Below are 22,175 nucleotides of genomic sequence, written 5' to 3'. Positions count from 1 at the left end.
AACAGCATGTAAAATATCAGGATGAGGATACATAAGACCTCTATCAAAAACCTTAATCCATGAATGAATATTTTCGTTTTCTAAAGCTAACTCCTTATCAATAGTAATATTGGATTTACATACATCACATTTTAACTTTTTTAGCATACTATAACAGCAATATCCAGCTATATAAGTCAAAATAGGTACATCCAATTTTATGTCGTGTATATCACTATCTTCAACTGTTATTTCATCTATGAATGTTTGTACATCAGTGTCATCAAAAGTTTGTTCTTCGGTGTCTTTAAAATCAGATACATGAAGAGGAATATTTCCAAATTTTGAAGAATTTATTAGGGTTGATAATGTACTCTGAAGTCTTAATTTACCCTCTATTTCATAAACCTGTCTGATAGAAATATTATGGTGAGCTCCAGCCAGTTGCCTCTACTTACCAAATCTAGCCTGTAACATATCTGTTTGTATTTTTCCAAGGTATTTAAAACCCAACTCATTTATACAATACCTTGATATCTCAATTAAAGCATACGTTGTATGGTATACTGCAAAGTGAGTTTCTTTGGTTAGGCAACCAGAGGTTAAATTCAAATTTTTCCAACTATCTAGCCAATTCAAAAAGTTATTCATAAAAACATATTTTTCATCATTTTCTGCCACAGTGAAAGGTGTTTCAAATACATTATTTTTATGAACCCCTTTAAAAATAGATTTCACATTTACAATTGACCACCATGTGTTTATTATTTTAATAAAGTTTCCAGTTTCTTGGAAATTTATTATTTCTTTCTGCTGCCCAAAAGAAAATAATGCTTCAACAACATTATTATTAAAAATCTGCAATGCAAGCTTTACACTTTGTTTTTCTAAGTTAGTTGGATATAGAGCTTTTATTGTCAGACCATAAGCATACTTTAATAACTTACCAGTTTCAGATTCATGTAATTTTTTAATACAAGAAAAAGATGCAGTTTCAATATGTGAAGCATCATCAAAACTTGGGAAAAACATACTCTGATTATTATTTTTTTGATTTATCCAGTTATTTCTAATGCATTTTAAAATATGCACTGTATCAATAATAAAAAACATTGGCCTAGATTTGTCCACAGGGTTTTGATAAACAATACTAACTTTAGGTGGTTCTGAAAACAGAGACATAGCCTTTTTATTAATCGAATTATTGTCAGTGACAATAGCAATAATTTTAAACCCAATATTTTCTAATCCCACAACAATTTTTTTAATATAAATATGCAAATTATCCGCACTAAGTGTTTTCACCGGCAAAATATGTACAACATCCTTATAAACAGATAATAGGCTGCGAATCATGAAAACATATGCACTAGACGCAGCATTTTTGCAATTATATGCCATTCCACACAAATTACCACCTTTATAATCAAATGCTTGATTTAGATGAATTTCATCAATCATTAAAATAACAAACAGATCTTTTTCTGATAGTTCTTAAAATTTAAATTTTATGTAGCTTAGGAACTTTTGGTTGTATTGTTCATTTATTGGATATATATTAAAATCTGAAAAAATTTTCTGAATGGTCCGTGGATGAGGCATAATAATATTTTCTGAATTTCGAATAAAATTATATGCATGTGGTGAAATTGTGCGAAGTAAAGTGGAAAATATTAGAAAGTCTGCAGAATACCTATATTGTTGTTTTTCTGAATTCAAGTTTGATAGTTGCTCAAGGAGAAAATTTATTTCATTGTTTTTATGTGGAATTTTCTCTTTTAAAATTGTCATTTATTCATTTACAATTTGTAAATAATTTTGAATACTGTCTTCAGATGAATCATTTGAGGCAAATAGGTCTAATTTCTCTAAAATACTTAAAAGATCTTTAAGATTGTTAATTTTTGATGGGATTACATATTGCTTCAGTGATTTAATAGGTATATTTCTAATTGCTACAGATATATTCAAATTACAATCAATAAATAATGATTTTAGAATTCTTGGATGATTGTCATTAGAAATATTAAGAATCATAGTATGTATAGGCCTATGTATAACTATCCAGTTATCTGGTAAATTCACAGTATTAAAACAAATTTTTAGTTCATCTAAATTATAAAACATTTGTTTTCGTTCATACTCTTCCTTTTCAGCTAAGCTACAGGCTAAGGCTTTTTCGAGTGCATCTTGTTCTCCTTTGAGTCTTTTATGCTCTGCTGTTTCCCTTGATGAAACACTGAAACTAAGATGACTCGAACCATCAGGAAACAGACTTGGAATTGCACCATTCTTTAAACGAGGATATGACAATGGTATAATGATCTTCTTTCCAGTTTTCTCATCAAAGAATTCAGTTTGCCTCAGAACATCCTCTTGCTTGAAGTGAAGTTCACACACCTTTTAATATGAAAAAGAACAAATAAATAAACATGCATCAAAAGGTTAAACAATTATAAAATCGTAAGCATTCGCCATCCTTTAAATACATGCACAGTCTATTAAGGGTTTTATTGTATTTTTATTTAATCATGGCAAAGCACTCAAGAGCTATCTGCTTAAGGGAAGGGTTACCGTTGTGGAAAACGTTCATCATTTAATTTTTTTAAAAATAATACAGGGCGATAATGTTTGGATGGTAACAATTTGAAGAGATATAGCCATTTAAAGTTCACAACGCAAAAAAGTGATGCAGCCATTTAGAGTGAATAATGCAAAATCTTAAAACAAAACTATTAACTCTTTTGGGCTAAAACGAGCCATGGATGCTGTCATAAAGTTTTGAAAAGTGCAAATAATTAGCACATGTTTGTTGTCATATGTCAAATGCATATAACATAAGTAATATTTAATTGATACATCCTCAGGTAACATACAATTGCTCATGTAATATATAATTGCTACATCCTAAATATTTCTTTCTTCAGTTATTTGAAAACAACACTTGGTTATGGAATTACATTCAAAATGGTGATAATACAGTTATAAAAAGAATAAGATTAACCATCAGTTGATGGATAAGAATAAGAATAACCACATTCATTCGTACCATTCAAATATAAAGTTACTGGCTCTTTTTCTAAACACTTTTACAAATGATATGTTCACAACCAGAAGTACAAATTTACTTGTGTGCCTATGAATGTTTAAGAGCATAAAACATCATTAGTCATTAAAAAAATTCATTTTTCTTGAATTATTGAAAACAAGTATAAGTGCTAAAATATGATACACAAAGAAAAAAACAAGAATTTGTATATTTAACAGTTTATTTGCAGTAATTAAATATTTTAGGCTATTCTTATGTAATTTTGGAGTGAAATATTCACATTCATCAATCGTGTTTGACATTGGAAGGCTCACTAGATTGCTTATTTTCCATATAATTTTCTTAACATTTTTCAGAAATTTTAAAAGTTATATAACTTATTAATACAATGAAACATTTTCATATTCCACTGCAACAAGTATAAATAAACAAAACCCCTTATATAAGTGGTTTTAGATAAGAAATTAATGTAAATTTCAAGCCCACAAGAACTTACTGCCAGTAGCAAGTGAACCACTGTAACAAGGTAGGTGTTATTGGCATAAGAAACTCGTACTTTTATAGATGTGTGCGTGCATGAAACAATTTAATAGGCTAATTAGGATTTATGCTAACATGTAAACTAGTAAGCTATGTAACATGTAAACTAGTATATGAAAACTAGTAAGCTTACAATCTTAGGCAATATTATTTGAACAAGACAGTTTAATTTAAACACCTTGTAACTTATTCCAGAAATTATAATTACTGTCAAAACTAGTCCATTTATACGATTGTTTTCTTTTACATATATTTCATAATTTTTTTAAGGATTTTAGAATTAATAAAGTTTAGAACATTGTATAATTAGCATTAATTTCCTGTTCACATGAGTTACGAGCAAAATGCATTCTCAAATGCTCCTAGCATATAATAAAGGGGCATTGCATACATTCAGTTTTAAAAAGAAAAAAAATAAAAATAAAATAGGTGGAACGAGACTTACCTAAATCAAAAGAAATAGTATACCCAAACAGTTAAATACTTATATCTAAAACAACTTTAAATTAACGGCTTTAAAATTACGACTTGAAGCATTTTATATTTATCTACTTAAAGTTATAATATGAACATTATAAGGTTGGTGGATTTTCTATTGACTAGTTATTGAGAAAAGGGTCCATTTTATAATCACTTTACAATTCAGTATAAGCTCTGTATAACATAAATTCCTGAAAGATTAATCAATCCCAAATCAATGTGCGTGTTATAAAGATCCCGACGCCGAAAATATAAATTACTGAAAGAATTCATTAATAATACTCATTCATAATGGGATAAGAGAAATTTCTGCCTAGTAAATAAATATATAACTATGCTTGTATAGAAAGTAATTAAAACTTCCGTTTTATTTTCTATGGTTGAATGCAATGGAACTTTAGTAAATTATTTCCCTTGCAATCAGAATTTTTTGTTTTCACATTTTCAAGTCATGTTTCTTTCAATGACATTAATCTTTCAGGAATTTTCTAATTTAAAAATGAAATGCATGCTTACCTTTGAATGTTTCGTAGGCTTGAATCCATCTTTTCGTTTGCAGTTCCAAATCCATTGTTTTCTCAGTTGTTCTTCCGTAGGAAAACTAAATACAGCCACCTTCGGGCCATTCTTATAATTTCCTTTGCATGTTGCAACACAGCATTTATGTGGCATAATAAAAAATAAATAAAGTAATTTAAATGAAAAATGTTCTATTAGGCTACGCTTTCAAACAAGAGTCAGTTCACTACGCTACGACACCGAAGTATATTCTTTCATTCTTTGCCGCGAGGAAGATGGTAGGAATGACGACTTAGATGACGTCAGACCGTTCAAGCAACCCTAGAGCCTTGGCTTCGTATATAGGAGGTACTGGTCTGACCCCTTCAAATTCCGTTGGCGGAAAATGAAGTGGAAATTCCGTGCGGAAGCGACGTCTATTGCATAGCACCAGTCTGTCTCACCTCTACATTGCTCGGGGCTCAGGGGAAGGGGAACAGTTTGTTTTCAAAAGTGCTGTTTCGCACTTGCTTATCACGAAAGATGGCTTGAGAAAAAAAAAAAAAAATACCAAACAGTTTGAGTAAATGGTGAAAATTCTCGAAAACTTCCGCTGCTGTTAAGCGTTAAACTGGATAGCGCAATTAGTAAAGAGCACAGAAAAATAAATAAAAAGAGTTAATAGATAATTTAAATGCAAAAAGAAATGCCTTTCCAAAGCTTCAGGTATGTGAAGGAACGTAAGCGTAATTTTACGTATGATTTTTTGCCAAATGGAAATTTTCTAAACGGTTACATGTTTCTAAACTATTTGTGAACAGGAATTTCACGATTAATGTTTTTTTTGTCTTAATCCATATAGCACACTTAATTGTTATAACGTTGCAGTAACATCTCAATGTTACATTTTTCTCACATTACATTTATGACTACTGTACAACGTCGCAGAAATGTCACATTGTGGTTTGGATGCGAATGTCGCACGGATGTCACATACACAAAACAGCAAATGTTTAATGTGATCCCAAGAAATTTCTCAGTCCCCCCCACCATGACCTTTCTTGACCTCGCTCACGTAATTCTGTAACAGGAGGTATTCTTAAGCGCTGACTGTGCTCTCCCAACTTATTGTTAAATGTTTAAATAAACCTTTCTACGAATAAAGTCTTCTTTCCGCTAATAAATTGTGATATTTATTTCTTTTTTAATTAAAAATACTGATAGTTTAGAGCGTGTTTTTGCTTTGTATGATATTACGAAATCGTGAAATTGTTGTTTAATTAACAACTTTTTAAAGGTACGCATTGTAAAATATAATATATTCATATTCAAAATCGCAATAACAACCTTGTATTTCGCATACATTTATTAAAACACTCAATCGATTTCGAGGGCAGCTACAGGTACCTCCTCATCAGGAAAACGAAATTACTAGAAAGGGAAAGCATTCCATTCCATTCCATTTTCCGCTGTTATACTGGACTTAGTCTGAGTGGATTGCAGGCTTTTTGCCAGTTGTCGTCCAGTATGGGTTCCTGGAAGTACAAAAAACAGAACAAAAGTGTCGCAGAGACAAGATGTGAAAATGTGGCACTTTGCCACTAAAGAGTGTAACATCGTGGGGTGGTGTAAAATACAAATCAGATACAAATATGCATAAAAGTTGAAATGATGAAAGTCAAAAATAAAATATAGTTATTCCGATAGAAGTTCCATAATTGAATCTTGGTTAAATATGAGTATTTACAGAATATAAGTCAAAAGTGGAGCCATGTCATGTGATGGCTAGGGGTTCACGGCATTGGCTGGGGCAGTAAATTTGTGAGAAAACTTTTTTTTTAATATTTTTCATTCAAATAATGAAAACATATTTTTCTCTGAAGGGTAAGAGTCCTAGTCAATGGATTTCACAAGAAGTTTTCACTAACAGTTCGTGAAATTGCTGCAAAGCCCAAAATTTATGAGCACTGGGCGTGGCTTAGCACAGAGTTCATCAGTCTCACTAGTGCTCAGTTGACAGAAAATATGCAGTTGTAAATAGCTTATTGAGGAATATATACACATTGAATCGAATAAAAATAAAGTAAAATATGTACATATATGTGCAGTCATTTCAGTAGCACTGAATGATCCAAAGCAGAGATAGAAATTTTCGAAGTCCTAGGTCACGTGAGGGGTCACCCCTCCCGAACTGTGGCTTCGACGAATGCTGCTTGATTTTGGGAAATTAAGTAGGATGATTATCGTCTGCATTTAATGAAAATGCAGCAAACGGGCGTAGAAATTGGTCTTCTGCAAGGGTTTCACAGTTGAAGGTTTGAAAAAAGTTTAACTGACTGCAGTTAAATGCTTTTTGAAAAACGTTTTCGTTGCTCTTGTGCAGGAAATCTTTTAAGGTGTCAATACGTAGATCACTATGCAACACAGAGTTCCTTACATAGTAAGGGGCGTTTGTAGCGATTTTCAAGAATTTATTTTGCACAATTTGCAGTTTATTAACGTCGGCAGGTTTTGCCGCAGTCCATGCAGGAGATGCATATGTGAGGATGGATCCACAGCAGTCAAGTAGCTAAGTCGTTTCCTGCGTAGATCAAGATTGGAGTATTTTCCTAAGATAGGTAGGAGACAATTAATGACTTTCAGGACTGATTCCTGACATCGTTAATGTGCGTTGTCTAGGTAAGCTTATCATTAATATTGACCCCGAGGTATTTGGCGTGGCGAACTATGGGAACAATTTCGTTAAACAGGAGAAGGTTGTTATTTACAGGGCGGTTTCGTTGTCTTCTTCTGATGAGCAATAGTTGTGATTTACTTGCATTAATTTTGATCTTCCATTTACCACACCAGTTTTCGATGTATGGAGTAAAATTCTGTAGGACTTTGATGGCGTGGTTGAGGTTAGCTGATTTCACGGCAATAACCGTGTCGTCGGCATAAAAGGCAGGGATGGAGTTGGTAGAGCTAATTTTGGGAAAATCAGCAGCGTAGAAAATATACATTACAAGACCAAAACACTACCTTGAGGGATGCCGCTTTTAATTTTCCTTTCAATGGAGAGAGCATCGTTGACACAGACTTTAAAGTTCCTCTCAGTGATGAACGAGTGAAGGATGCGAAGTAGTTCGGGCTCAAAGTTGTAGCTCATTAGTTTGATAATTAATCCCTCATGCCAGACGCGGTCGAAGGCTTTCGCCATGTCCAACATGAGGATAGCTACATTTTGTCTATTATGCAGAGCCGAGCCTGCGAATTCGATAATGAGTACCAGTTGTTTAGTAGTTGAGAGATTTCTTCTAAATCCGAATTGCTCCGGAGGAAGTGCATCCAGGTGGTATTGGATTCTGGAGAGTATGATGTGCTCGAAAATTTTACTGAGGACCGGCAGGAGACTAACTGGTCTGTAACCATCAGTCTGGGTGTGATTTTTTCCCGGCTTCGGGATCATGACAATTTTTGCAGTTTTCCATGCGGTCGGAAAATAACAGTTAGTCAGTGCTGCATTAAAGATACTGGTGATTTTGCAGATAAAGTTAAGAGGCAGTAATTTAACAGAATGAGTAGTAATTCCATCAATTCCTGGAGCTTTTCTGGGCTTGAGTTTCTTCATTACTGTAGATACTTCTGCCGGAGTAGTGAGCGGGATTAGGTTATTAACAGTAGGGGAGTTAAGCCATTCTTGAATTTTAATGAGAGTTTCTTGTTCAAATTTTTGCATCACAAGGGGTTAAGTTAGGCGAGAATTGTTCTTCCAGATGTTTAGCGAAGGAGTTCGCTTTTTCTTCATTCGTAATGGCTGGGTTTCCATTGTGCATAATGGGTCTGTTCGTTGCGTAAGTATTTTTAAAAATTTTGACAATTTTCCAAAGATAGCCATCCGGAGTATTGAGATTAGAGATTTTTTCTGACCAGATTTCATTTTTGAAATGATTAACTTCGTATTTAATTTCTTTGCCAAGTCGATTAATCGCTCTTTTGATTTGCGGGTCCTATTGCGTTGCCGCATCTTATTACGTGTGCTCTGGGGGAGGCTAAAAGCATTTTCCTTAGCGCTGAGATATTCAGTAGCCTCCGTGATCGCCGCCTGGATGGACTGCGTTACGTCACTGATTGCTTTATCGATGCCATTTGTGTCATTAGGAGAGCCAAATTGCTTGTCACTAAAACGTTTTGAAAAAGCGTCCAATCAACTTTGGTGCGATACTTGCCATTAATTGTCTTTGTGATTCCTAAATATGCCAGTACAGGAAGATGGTCAGAGGAAAGCTCATTTTTCACGTCTAAGACCATAGGAAGTGTCGTTGGGAAAGTGCAATATCCAGTATGTCTGAAACCTCTATGCGTTCCGGACGATAGTTGAAGTCATCTGGCACATAAATGGAAACTGGATTATTGATAATAAAGTTATGTAAAACTTTGCCGTTTAAGTTGGATCTTCGGCAGTTCCAAGCACATTTTTAGCGTTCAAATCTCCAGCTAGAATTGTAGGTAAGTTGGAAGGTAAGAGGTTATTTAACATTAAATCTGTAAGCTTATTATTAGGAGGATTGTATCACGCAGTAAAATACAATTTGTTGAACGTAGGTAGCACTACACATACGGTGACAACTTCCATATTAAAGTTTCTTGATACGCTAATTAAACATGAAGGAAAGATATTTTCAACATATACACATACACTATCAGGTTCAATGTTTCTTCTAACCTTCTTCGGAAACATACAATGACCTGACTAGAACAGAGAGCTTACTAAAGCTATGTTCACTAATTGTAGTAAGTAGACAGGATACAGACGAAGGGTATACAAAACCCTTTATTTTTTTTCTTTATATACAATGACTTCCGTACTTCGGAATACAATGACCCTCCACTCGGGGTCTAACTTAAAAGATATCAAAATAAAACTAAACTCTAATTTAACTTTAGAATAAGATTGGCCTTATAATAACAGAAAGCGTATGTAGCACAGAGACTGTGAACACTACAATACGTTTAATTTATCAAGAGGATTAAAACCTCTGGCCTGGAAGGCAAAGTAGCAACTGCGTAACTTCTAAGGTAAGCGGCCTGCTTCGAACTCACGGCTTCCTCTCTTCTGCTTGGCAAAAAGGCCACACTTAAATACTTGGCGTTCGCCAGACAACTTTGCATAAACTCCTTCACGCTTATAATTCTGGCCGGAAGTAGAAAATAAGAAGTGATAGTAAAGATTTAAAATAAAATAAACGTTAGTAAAACTTAAGATCCTTACATACTTCCCGCCAGAGTTAATTAGTTTGAAACTGAGGTCTAAAACGACCTTGTTGAAAACTTTTAGCTCTAGAAACTAACGCGAGGCCAACCTTTAACAAAAAATGCTTCGCTAGAAACTAGAAAAATTTAAAAGAAAGAAATTTGTTACAATAGCAGCTCCCGGAATATACAACAATCTTTTTTCTTTTTCATCTGTACTGCATCAAAACAGGAGCTTTATTCAATTCTGGTTCCTTCCAGAGATCTGGAAGGAAAACTAGTTTAATGAAATGTTACAGAATGACATTGCAAATAACATATAGAATATACTTTTCTTAACATTCTTATTTCATTCATGACTATTTTAATTATCTCTCCCCGTGCTCTCTGACATGTGTTGTAAAAACACCAAACACGAATGTGTTTCTGTCTATGTGTTCAACACTTCCTCCTACAATCAAAACACTAACGTGTTAAAATTCAACATACGAGACCTCTTAACACACCCTAATTTCAACTCTAGACCCTGAGGTACTATTCTGAAAGTGGCTAACTCTAAAGTGTAGCGTCAGAGAGCCTAACTACATCATTCAACCTTTAACACATATTCAGCATGATTTAATCTTTACAGTCACACGAATAACAAATTTTTTAACATTACTTTCACTTTTACCATATCACGGTATTTCTAAACATTCAAAATAACAGTTCACATGTATACAAGAACATATCAAGATGCCGTTAATTTTACACATTTGAAAACATCCATTAGTAGTACATTGTTAACTTCTATTCTTTTCAAAGCAAGTGCCAATTCTTTCTACATTGAAATAATACTACATTTCAAAAAGTCTTTCAGACTAAAACTTCTTTCTTGTTAGAATGTTTTAAATAAAATTTATACAATAACTTTTTACAATATTTAAGTCTTTAGACAACGCTATTATACATCAACTTTAGTTTTACGCGCGAGTAATTGAAAAACATAATAAGAAAATCGGTCACAACTCATTTCTCGCCCTTTTGGCGATAAAGGTAGACCTCGCATGAGGTAAAACTTCTTCAAATCTGCCACTTGCAGTAAGAATGAAAGATTAACTTAAGTTTGTAAAGTAACACAAAATTTTACTTATCTTTGTAATATTCAGACATCCTTTTCTGGGCCCAGTCTTTAAAGGTGCTGCAGACCGTTGCTTGGTTGATCCTCCTTCTTGTACGGGCTCGCCCTTCAGTGCTTTCCTCTGGAAGCTTCCGTTTTTCACCACTACGGCCACCCTTGAACATCTTCCTTCTGTCCTCTGCTTGTGGTCTTGGCCGTTTGAAGGCAGCTGGTCTTGGTGGAACCGGGAAACTTCTGTCGTGATCCTGCTTGGACCTCGTTGTTGGCCGTTCAAATTTTTCTTGTACTTTTTCCTCCGCCGCTGATGGCCCTTCCGCAGTTCGGCGACTTTTGCTGCGGAGAGTTCTGTCGGATGAGTCAATCTTCCGTTTCACAGCCGGGTTATAGTTGCCGTCCTTTCTCCCGGTCTTTTCCACATACGTCGTCCTTCTCCCTTCTTCATTCTGGGGGTGTTCGTGAACTCTGTTTTTTGGACGGTGGAACGACTTCTTTTTCTTTGTACCTTCAATTTTTCCGCGGGGCAATTTTCTTTTCACTTGCTTCTGTCTCTCATTGGCTTGCCCTTGTACTTGTCGTTTTCCCACCTCTGGAACTTGTACCTGCGGTGTCTGCCGTACCGGATCCTGCAAAAGATCTGAAAAGATTTGCATTTTATTACGGTCATAGAATGGTTTTATCTGGTCAATGTTTGCGGAACAGGTTTCACCATTTCTTGCCTTTAATACTACAACAGCGTGAGTTATTTTTTCTATAACATATGGTCCTTCAAAGCGTGGGAAAAATTTGGCAGTTTTATCTTCTGGTGCTGAAGAAAGTGAATGCTTAATTTTTAGTACTTCATCCCCTACTTTATAAGTTACTCCCCGTCGTTTCAAATCATAATAGAGCTTCTGTTTTCTTTGTGCTACTTCCGTATTCTTCTTTGCTTCCTTAATTAGTTTTTCTATATCACCCATTTTAAATTCTGGGGCTCTTTGTTGCACATAAAATAATTTATCTAACGGTGTTATAATCTTTCTGCCTAGAAATAACTCAGCAGGAGTTTTGCCCGTTGTATCATGTTTTGCGGTCCTAAGGGCGAAAGCAAATTCATTGACATAGTTATCCCAGCTTTTATGAAAATTTTTAACATAACTACGGATAATTTTCACTATATTTCTGTTGACCCGTTCCGCTATATTTGATTGCGGCCGATACGGGACCATTTTTAAATGACGTATGCCCAGTTTTTGGCACATGTCTTCAAATATATTACTTACAAATTGAGGACCATTATCCGATATAACTTTTAGGGGCGCCCCGTATTTTAAAATATATTTATTTAAAATAGAATCGGTAACTAATTTCGCGGAGGCTCGTTTTAAGGGAACAATTTCGGTCCATTTACTAAAATGATCAACTATAACAAGGAGATAGCGACTTTTGTTTAACTGACTTTTTGGGAAAGGGCCCAATAAATCGATACCGATTATTTCATTTGGAAATTCGGATTTAATACTATTTAGAAACCCGGCCGGGCGGAAATTAATATAATTAACGGCTTGACATGTTGGGCAGGACTGGACATACGCCCTTGTTAACTTTTGCAGTTCAGGAAAGTAGACTGCCTCGCGTACGCGTTGAGTAGTTTTTCGAATACCAGCATGAGAAGCTAAAGGGCTGTCATGGAGCTCTTGCAGGATATTTAATCTAAGACTAGCTGGGATAACAGGTCGAAATTCGTTGTTGGAATTCGTAGTTTTTGTATAAAATAATAGACCATCTATTAGTTCGTAATGGGCCGCCCTATTTCTTATCGCCACAATATCTTGGTGGCTAAAATTTTCAGGATCCTTCAAATACTCATAAATACTTCCAAACTCAGGATCCTTACCCAGTTCAGTTATTACAGTTTCTCGGGAATTTATTGTACACGCTGTCAGCATTGCAACTTTTACGGTATTACCCTGTTCGTCTAATTTAATTCGTGACAGGGCATCTGCTACGATATTTTCCTTTCCGGGGGTATGCTTGATTACCAGATTATATTCTTGCAGCTTGAGTGCCCATCTTATTAACCTTGGGGATAAATTTTTTCCAGAGTACAATCTAGTTACCGCCGCATGATCAGAATATACTGTTATCGGCGCCTTTCCAAAATAGACTCGGAACTTTTGCACTGCTAACAGAACTGCAAGTGCCTCTCTCTCGGTCGCGGAATAGTTTCTTTGTGTTTGATTTAAAGTTCGGCTAAAAAATGCTACTGGCTGCTGATTTTGCGAAAGTACCGCTCCTACCGCATAATCCGAAGCATCCGCTGAAATTTCTAAATTTTCATCCTTTTCAGGAAATTTCAACACAGGGGCTTGCGTTAATGCTTGTTTTAATTTTTCGAAAGCACTATTGGCTTCGGCCGTCCACGAGAATCTTGCCTTTTTCCTTTTTAATTTTAACAATGGCTCAGCGATAGCCGCAAAATCTTTTATAAAGGACCTATAATATGAACAAAGTCCTAGAAAAGAAGAGAGCTTCTTTGCCGTGTTTGGAGTCGGATACTTTTGTACAGCGATTATTTTTGATTCATCTGTCTCGATCCCTTTTTGCGATATTTTGTAACCTAAATATTTTAATTCAGGGGCTGCAAATTTGCATTTTTCGACATTAACTTTTAGACCGGCCTCATTTAATAAAGAAAACACCTGTCTTAAATCCTGTACATGTTGGTCTAGATTATCACTAGTAATAATGATATCGTCTAAATAGATAAATGTGGACTTTCCGAGAACAGGTCTTAACACAATGTCCATGCATCGCTGAAATGTTGCTGGGGCGCCTGAAAGGCCAAACGGCATTCGCAAAAATGCATAAGTGCCAGACTTGGTTATAAAAGCAGTCTTAGGCACGTCCTCAGGCCTGATCCCTATTTGAAAATAACCATTCGTTAAGTCTAAAGTTGTCATAAATTTGGTTGATTTTATGTTCCTTAAAATTTCTTCTATAATCGGTAACGGATATACCGGATATTTCGTTATGGAATTTAATTTACGGTAATCAATAGCGAATCTCCACCTTTTTGGATGCTCCAAAGGATAATCATTATTTTTCTTACATAAAACCACCGGACTAGCATAACTACTTGAGATAGGCGTTACGATCTTTTTACGTAGCATATCGGTAATATGCCATTCTATAATTTTTTCCTTATTCTTATCATACCGGTATGGTTTTTGACGAACCGGCAATGCATCTCCGGTGTCAATACTATGGTTAGTAACCTGGGTAAATCCTGGAATATCACTAAATAAGGAAGCAAATTCACTTACCACTTGTCGGATTCTATCTTGCTCGTCATTAGGCAGGTGGTCGAGATTTACCCTTGGCGGTTCAACCTTTTCTACACACACTGGTTGCATCGTCAGCTTAAGAGACGCTTCATTAAAATCCAGTGTAGCTTGTGCGTCTGAAAGAAAGTCTATTCCTAGTATTAAGTGTGCTTGCAAATTCTTTACTATAAAAAACATCACCTTTACTTGTTCGTCCTTGATACGGATGTACAAAGGTACTTTACCTACGCACTTACATTGTTCTCCTTGCGCCGCTAATACTGTTGTATTATCCGCATTATATATGCGGTATTTGCGAAAATACTTTCTAAAAAAGACTTCTGCCACACAGGAACACTGCGCGCCGGTATCCAGGAGTGCGGTGGCCGGGATATTATTTACCAAGACTTCAATCTTCGGAAGAGTTAAATTTTTCACCATTACTGTATTTAACTTGTAGGAAGAGGGGTTTTCGTGGCCTTCGGATTTCCGCACCCTCTCGTCAGCAGAAATCCGTTTTAGTTTAAATTATTTTTTCTTTCGGTGCTTTCCTTCTTTCTCCACTGGCCTTGAGACTTTTTTCCTGGGTTGCTATTGAACTGTCGACGTTCGCCGGCTGTTTTTGAATGCTCGGGTTTCCTTGCCCACTGATTCGCTTTTTCTCCGTAGCCATGTGCTTGAGTTTGCTGTAGTCTTGGCGTACCAAATTGGTTTCGCTGTTGATATTGGCGTCTTCTTTCGACGTCCGCCGTTCTTCTACTTTCAAACTGGATTGCTAGCTCAAATAATTTTTCCAGTGTAGTCGGATTTCTCAATTCAATAAAGTCTTGCACTTGGGGTAGTAACCTCGGCAAAATCACTTGAATTATTTCAGGATCCGGACGGTTTCCATACAAGAGCTTGAAAACGTGAATTTTTCTTAAAATAAACCTGGAGAGGTTTTCCATTCTTTGTTGATATATACTGAAAAGTTCTGTTTCTAATTTCGCACGATCCCTTACAACAGGGAAGGCTTTTAGTAGGGCAGTCTTGAAATTTTCGTAGGTATAGGTGGGACTTCCTGCTTGACCCAAGAGACTTCTGCCGATACATTTGAACCAGTTAAGCGCTTGGCCCCTCAAAGCGCTGGTAGCTAAGGTAACTTTTTGAAACTCGTGCACGGGGTAGAGCATGAAGTGGTCATCCAATTTTTCCAAAAAACTGGTTACCTGTGAGTTTCCATTAAACGTTGCTTCTGGTTTCATCGAAGCGCGCATGGTCTGGACAATATACCCAAATCCTTCCAGGGCGGCAGCTGGCATTTCTGGATTCTGAGCTGTTTCTGCAGGCAGCACAGGTTCTTCTTGAAACTCGGCCATGGTTATTCTTCGTCGGGCGCCACTATCAGGTTCAATGTTTCTTCTAACCTTCTTCGGAAACATACAATGACCTGACTAGAACAGAGAGCTTACTAAAGCTATGTTCACTAATTGTAGTAAGTAGACAGGATACAGACGAAGGGTATACAAAACCCTTTATTTTTTTTCTTTATATACAATGACTTCCGTACTTCGGAATACAATGACCCTCCACTCGGGGTCTAACTTAAAAGATATCAAAATAAAACTAAACTCTAATTTAACTTTAGAATAAGATTGGCCTTATAATAACAGAAAGCGTATGTAGCACAGAGACTGTGAACACTACAATACGTTTAATTTATCAAGAGGATTAAAACCTCTGGCCTGGAAGGCAAAGTAGCAACTGCGTAACTTCTAAGGTAAGCGGCCTGCTTCGAACTCACGGCTTCCTCTCTTCTGCTTGGCAAAAAGGCCACACTTAAATACTTGGCGTTCGCCAGACAACTTTGCATAAACTCCTTCACGCTTATAATTCTGGCCGGAAGTAGAAAATAAGAAGTGATAGTAAAGATTTAAAATAAAATAAACGTTAGTAAAACTTAAGATCCTTACAACACCACCACCACGATGAGTAGTCCTATCACATCTGCAGTCACTAGCGTTTGCAATTTTGAGCCGGTGACACATTTGTGCATGAGTTTCTATAACTAATGAAATGTCCACATCATGCTCTTGAATGAAATGTGGAAATTCTAAAAAATTAGTATTAAGTCTATTTGCATTCCAGATGCAGAGTTTAATTGCGGTAACATTCGTGGGCCGATTGTCCATTATTTGGCTTCCTCTTCGGTGCTATCTTCAGTTGTGCTTTTTATCATGTGCTAGTTGTTTAAAAAGTAGGGGTAATCCTGAGTCCTTAATAAGTGCGACGAAAGTTTTCAGTTGTAGGGTTTATATTTATTTTAACTAACATTTATTTTAAGTTTAAACTATCTTTCCTGTCAAGCCTTACTTTCCCCTGGAATTGCCAATGCCAGAGTATGTAAATTTTAGTAGAACGCGCAAGGATTCAAATTGTCAGCGGAAGTAATCTGAGTTAAATAGAAGGGAAACGAGTTCGAAAGTGTGCTTTCTTGCTTCACGAGCGTGGAGGTGGCTAGTTAGAAATTGAAGAACAGCGCGTTTCGGCCTGTGTGCTTGCCTTGGCAGATTGTTAATCTTTCAACGTAATATTCAGAAGTTTGCTGAATTATCAGCGGTATTTTAGAATGCGGTGAGGTTAGTTACGTTTAGAGAGCCTCGTAGTTAGTCACTTGTTATTATCACTTTTTAGTTTCTTATTTTTATTTTACCGCCGGGTCGGCGTAGTTTGTGAGCGTCAAGAGCACGCATTTGTAATTTCTAAAGTTGAATAAAAAGGGATTTAAACCCTTCTCAAGACTTTGTCTACTTTCCAGTTCTTAGCAGTCACCACTATTGTTGCGTGCAGGTTGGAAGCGCGCAACATTACATTGGCGCCCGAACACTTGTCGAACTGAAATGGCCGAAAATTGGATGGAAGCTGCGGTACAACAACAAGAAATGGCAAGCCAATTGGAAGGATTTGGATACCTGGTCCAGACGATGAGAGCGTCAATCAAGCCAAACGTCAATTTCGACGGAAAAAATTCGGTGGCGATATTTCTAGAAGGCCTTGACTACCACTTCCAGCTCTACCCTGTGCCTGAAAGACAAAAGGTTGCCATCGCCACATCTGCACTGAGAGGACAGGCCTCGCTATGGTGGAAGAATATAGGCAAATTTTTATTAGGGGAATTCGGAGGCCAGACATATACATTTGAAAATTTCAAAAAATCGTTATTAAAGGCCTTCCCCATAGTGAAAGATTGAGCAAGGCTAGAAGTCGAACTGTATAGTTTTATCAACGGAATATAGAAGAGTTGACGGACTTTATTCTGCGAAAAATTAAGCTGTCGGATATGCTGTATGGGAAGAAACCCGACGCGGAGATTATTGAAATAATCTTACCAAGATTGTTACCTGCTGTTCAAGACTACTTCGAAATTAGAAACCCAAGCACATTGCAGGAGCTCTTCGAATTGGCGGTCAAGTTCCAAAATCGCAGAATAGCGGAAAAAGCTAGAGGGGCATCGTATTCTCAAAGTATCCGAAGGCAATCTTCAAATGAGCAGACCAGAAATGCAAACCGCTCTTATGGGGGAAAGAGCTATCAAGCTAACTCATCGAAGCTCGAAGGTCAAGGCCCAAAAAGGAAATTTGAAAACAACCGTCCGCGTACCCAGAAGGCAGAAGTTGAAAGGAAAGCTTTAAACGAGTAGAGGTGCATGTGAAAGCGAGGGTCCAAACCCCGGAAATTTTGAAAAAACCCTCAAGAAGACACTTAAATACGGTCATCGTAAAGAACTCACAGTTACCAATTATACAAGTCCTGGTTGGCGATGTACCAATAGAAGCCCTCATCGATACAGGAGCAGAAGGTAATTTTATGAGTGATATTTTTTAAGAAGAATTTTAATAGGTTTCGATTATTGAAAAATAAAAACACAGAAATCATAGCAGCGCAAGGACAAACTTGTCATTGTATTAACAAACTATCTTTAAAAATACAAGTTCAGAACGAAAGCCTTAAAGTATTAATTTTTGTAGTAAAAAACTTGCAAAATCCACTTATTTTAGGTATGGAGTTTTTAAGGGCCGCGAGGGCCAAACTCAATTTTCAGGAAAGTTCTATCGTGCTGGAGATGGATCGGAGGGTGATGGAACCGGTGGAACAACCGCAAGTTGACCTTAGCCATTTGAATTACCATGAAAGTCTAGCCATCCAGCAAGTGGTGAGTACTTTTTCAAACTTGTTTTCAGAACGGCCTGGTAGCTGTCAAATAGTTACGCATGAGATACAGTTAACTGCCGACAAACCCTGTAGGACGAAACTTTACCGCTATGATAAACAAAAAGAGCAAATCATAGAAGAACATATTCAGGAAATGTTAAAGAACAAAATAATAACGCCCATAAATAGTGAGTACGCGAGTCCAGTCGTACTATGTAGGAAAAAGAACGAGTTTCCTCCTTCGGATAAAAGGGCTTGGAGGTTTGCTATCGATTACAGAAAACTTAATAGTATTACTAAATTCCCAGTTTACCCTTTGCCGGTTATAGAGGAAATTATTAGAAAGATTAAATCTACAAGATACATGACTCCTTTGGACTTAACGTCTGGGTACTATCAAATAGCTATGAGACCCGAAGACATACATAAAACCGCGTTTATAACAAAATCGGGCACTTATGCATTTTTACGCATGCCCTTTGGGTTGTGTGGTGCCCCGTCAACATTCGAGAGAGCTATGGACATTGTTCTAAAGCCTGTCCTAGGAAAATCGACTTTAATCTATCTAGATGATATAATTATAACGAGTAGTTCGTTGGAACAACATATTAATGATCTAGAAGAAGTTTTTAAATTATTAAAAGAGGCCGGTCTTACAATTACGCTTAAGAATGCAAGTTCTAAAGAACTTAAATATCTGGGTTATAAAATTTCGCAAAAGGGTATAGAAACTCAAGATTCAAAAATAAAAGCAATCAAGAATTTACCACCTCCCAACAGCGCCAAGAAACTTTCTTCTTTCCTTGGGTTATGTTCTTATTATCGGTTATTCATAAAAGATTTTCCAATCCTTCTTGGCGGTGTGATTTCCTACTTGGCGGTGTTGGGATCAAAAGACCCCAACACCGCCAAGAAACTTTCTTCTTTCCTTGGGTTATGTTCTTATTATCGGTCATTCATAAAAGATTTTGCTAATATTGTTGAACCCTTGTTAGTAATTATAAGAAAGAAAAGTAAATTCACGTGGACAGCAGAAGCAAATACCGCATTTGAAAGGTTAAAAGAAGCGCTCATGAATGCCCCTGTTTTGAAATTCCCGGAGGGGGACAAAAACCTAGAAATTGCAGCAGATGCGTTATACAGCTACAGAGAGAGAAACATTAGCCGTATTAATGGCTGTACACAAATTTCGAGTTTATTTCGGCAAAGCGCCAGTAACAGTCTTTTCGGATCATGCGGCTGTTGGTAGACTTTACTCGGGGAAAAACCTAACGCCCAGGTTAATAAGATGGGCTTTAAAACTCCAAGAATATAATCTAATAATAAAATATAAACCGGGTAAGGAAAACAATGTAGCTGACGCACTTTCTCGTATAAAACTGGACGATGAAGGAAATGAACTTAAATGCGCTATGTTGACTTCAAAAATTTTAGATTCTAGAGATACAATTATCGCTGAACTGAAAGCTGATCCTGAATTTGGAAGTATCTATGCATATTTGAAAGACCCCGAAAGCTTTGAGCACACAGATATCGATGCGATAAGAAATAGAGCAGAAAACTATGAAATAATAGATAATTTATTATTTTATACGAAAACAACTAACGAAAATCTTGAGTACAAACTAGTCATCCCAGCCTCGCTTCGATTAAGCATTTTGAAGGAATTACACGAAGCGAAAACAGCGGGTCATTTATGGGTCAGAAAGACTTTAAAAAGGGTACGCGAGGGGGTATATTTCCCGCAGTTATACAAAATAGTAACTGCGTATGTCAGGTCCTGCAATCAATGTCAGTTAATAAATGATATTAAATACAGCCCGGCCGGGTACTTAAATAGCATTTGCGCTACATTTCCGAATGAAATTTTAGGCATAGATCTTCTTGGTCCTTTCCCCCAGAGTGAGTTCAATAAAAATCGTTTTCTTTTAGTAATTGTAGATCATTTTTCAAAATGAACAGAAATTGTTCCACTTAAACGCGCGTCAGCCAAAACAGTCGCAGATGCATTCTTACACAGATACATTTTAAAATACGGTGCACCGATTAGCGATAACGGTAAACAATTCGTGAGCCAAATATTTGAAAACATATGCACTGGACTTGGCATACGCCATATCAAAATGGTTCCGTATAGACCACAGGCAAACATAGCAGAAAGAGTTAATAAAAACATTGCAAAAATAATTCGAAGTTATGTTAGCACACATCACAAGCGCTGGGATGGCTACATAAATGAGATACATAAATAAAATTATTCTTTAAGAACGGCAAATCACGATACTACGGGAAAAACCCCAGCAGAATTATTTTTAGGACGAAAGTTAATTACGCCATTAGATAAATTATTCTTTGCAACAAAGAGAGCAAGAATTTAAACAGAAAGACGTGCAAACACTTATTGACCAGGCGGTTAAAAGCTGGGACACGACAAGAAATAGACAAAAGTTATATTATGACAGAAAACGCCGTGAAGCAGATTTTAAAGTTGGAGATAAAGTGTTGAAGCGGAAATTTTCTTTATCAAGTGCCCCAGACAATTTTACTACAAAGTTAGCTCCAAAATTTGAAGGCCCCTATGTAATTCAGGAAATCAAGGGAGTCGTATTGTACTTTAAGAACGAGAGAGGGGAGATCTGTAAAGCAAGTCCCGACCAGGTGAAAATATACTATAATCCAAATGATTTTGAAATACTTAAAAGTTTCTTGCAGCACTCAAGCGTAAAAGAAGTAGATGGTCCAGAAGTAACGTCACCCGTTCCACCACCCAAGAAGTAGAGAACTGAAGAGAAACCTAGCCCTTCTACAAGTCATGCGACGGTACCGAAAAGAAGAAATGAAAACGGTCAGACTCCAGCATTTAAGAAATACAAGAAAGCAAAGCCGCTGCGTAAAGAAACTTTGGTAAAGAGGGAAACACCACTTACAACGTACCGCAGTAGAAATTCTACATCGAGGAGAACGCTTCCAGGGCCAGAGAGTCAGGTGCAAACAAGGCCGCCGTTCTCGAGAACGAAAAGACAGCAGGAGGAACGAAAAGACCACCACCAACAGAAGAAATTCAAGCATGATTCCAGACCGGAGGACGCCAAGACCAGCCGTCCAGGGGCAAAACGGAAAAGACAGCAACCCGACAACTACCACTCCAAGAGGCCAGCATGCAGAGGGCGAAAAAGAAAAAGCAACGTGGACGACACTCGAAGGACCCTAAGGAGACGACTGACGTCGATGAAACCTATAACGTGGGAGCAGTTCTGCCAGAAGAGGATGTCGGAGTTCCAATCATCGAAAACTCAAAGATAAGTTAAAATCTTCTATAAAATCTTTTTATTTTGTTCCGAAATGGTATGCGTAAATACGAAGTTCTATGTTTTGACGGAAGTCAATGTGTCTCGGTTGAGACTTAGTTTTGTTTTACTTTATTTAGCTAAGGCAAAAGTATTATTTTCTTTAAGTATAAAATCTAAGAACAAGCAGTTTCCGTTGGTCGAAAGACTAATTCTGTTATGTTAAAGCCAAAATTTGGCCGAAGATAAAAATAACTTCGTATTCTTGTATTAAGAAGAACTTTAGTTTCAGTGCCGCCAGCTTGGCGAAGAATGAGTAAAGTAAAAATTTATTTTTCTCTTATTCCTTTTATGGTAAATTGTAAAAATCATATGTATTAGAATTTTGTAAATATACGTAAATACTTGAAAGTTATGTAAAAGTAGAATTTAGTCTAGAAGCATGAAATTTTAGATGCTAAAAGTAAATGCTCAAAAGCAATGAATTCAAATTGAAG

General features: G+C 36.5%; 1 protein-coding gene across 1 annotated transcript; it reads right to left on the bottom strand.

Annotated features, from left to right (window-relative positions):
* Positions 1 to 480: 480 nt before the first annotated feature.
* LOC146996168 (uncharacterized) lies at positions 481 to 4,784 on the bottom strand. Its single transcript, XM_085819762.1, has 2 exons — positions 4,565 to 4,784; positions 481 to 2,379 (listed from the first exon to the last, which is right to left on the bottom strand). The coding sequence occupies exons 1-2, from the start codon at positions 4,718 to 4,720 to the stop codon at positions 1,771 to 1,773; spliced, it is 765 nt and encodes a 254-aa protein (XP_085675888.1). The 5' UTR covers positions 4,721 to 4,784; the 3' UTR covers positions 481 to 1,770.
* Positions 4,785 to 22,175: the final 17,391 nt, after the last annotated feature.

The sequence above is a fragment of the Stegodyphus dumicola genome, chromosome 7, assembly GCF_044657685.1.
Source record: "Stegodyphus dumicola isolate Sdum_Otavi_A_Nest chromosome 7, ASM4465768v1".
Classification (NCBI taxonomy): Eukaryota; Metazoa; Arthropoda; class Arachnida; order Araneae; family Eresidae; genus Stegodyphus; species Stegodyphus dumicola.
The sequence above is the reverse complement of the archived record's forward strand: the minus strand, read 5'-3'. Positions and strand labels throughout refer to the sequence as shown.

Bases quoted from the DNA above. Each gene is read 5' to 3' on its own strand.
- LOC146996168 (XM_085819762.1), bottom strand. From the start codon at position 4,720: ATGCCACATAAATGCTGTGTTGCAACATGCAAAGGAAATTATAAGAAT. The intron at 2,380-4,564 runs GTAAGCATGCAT...TCATATTAAAAG, and splicing joins AGCCTACGAAACATTCAAAG to GTGTGTGAACTTCACTTCAA.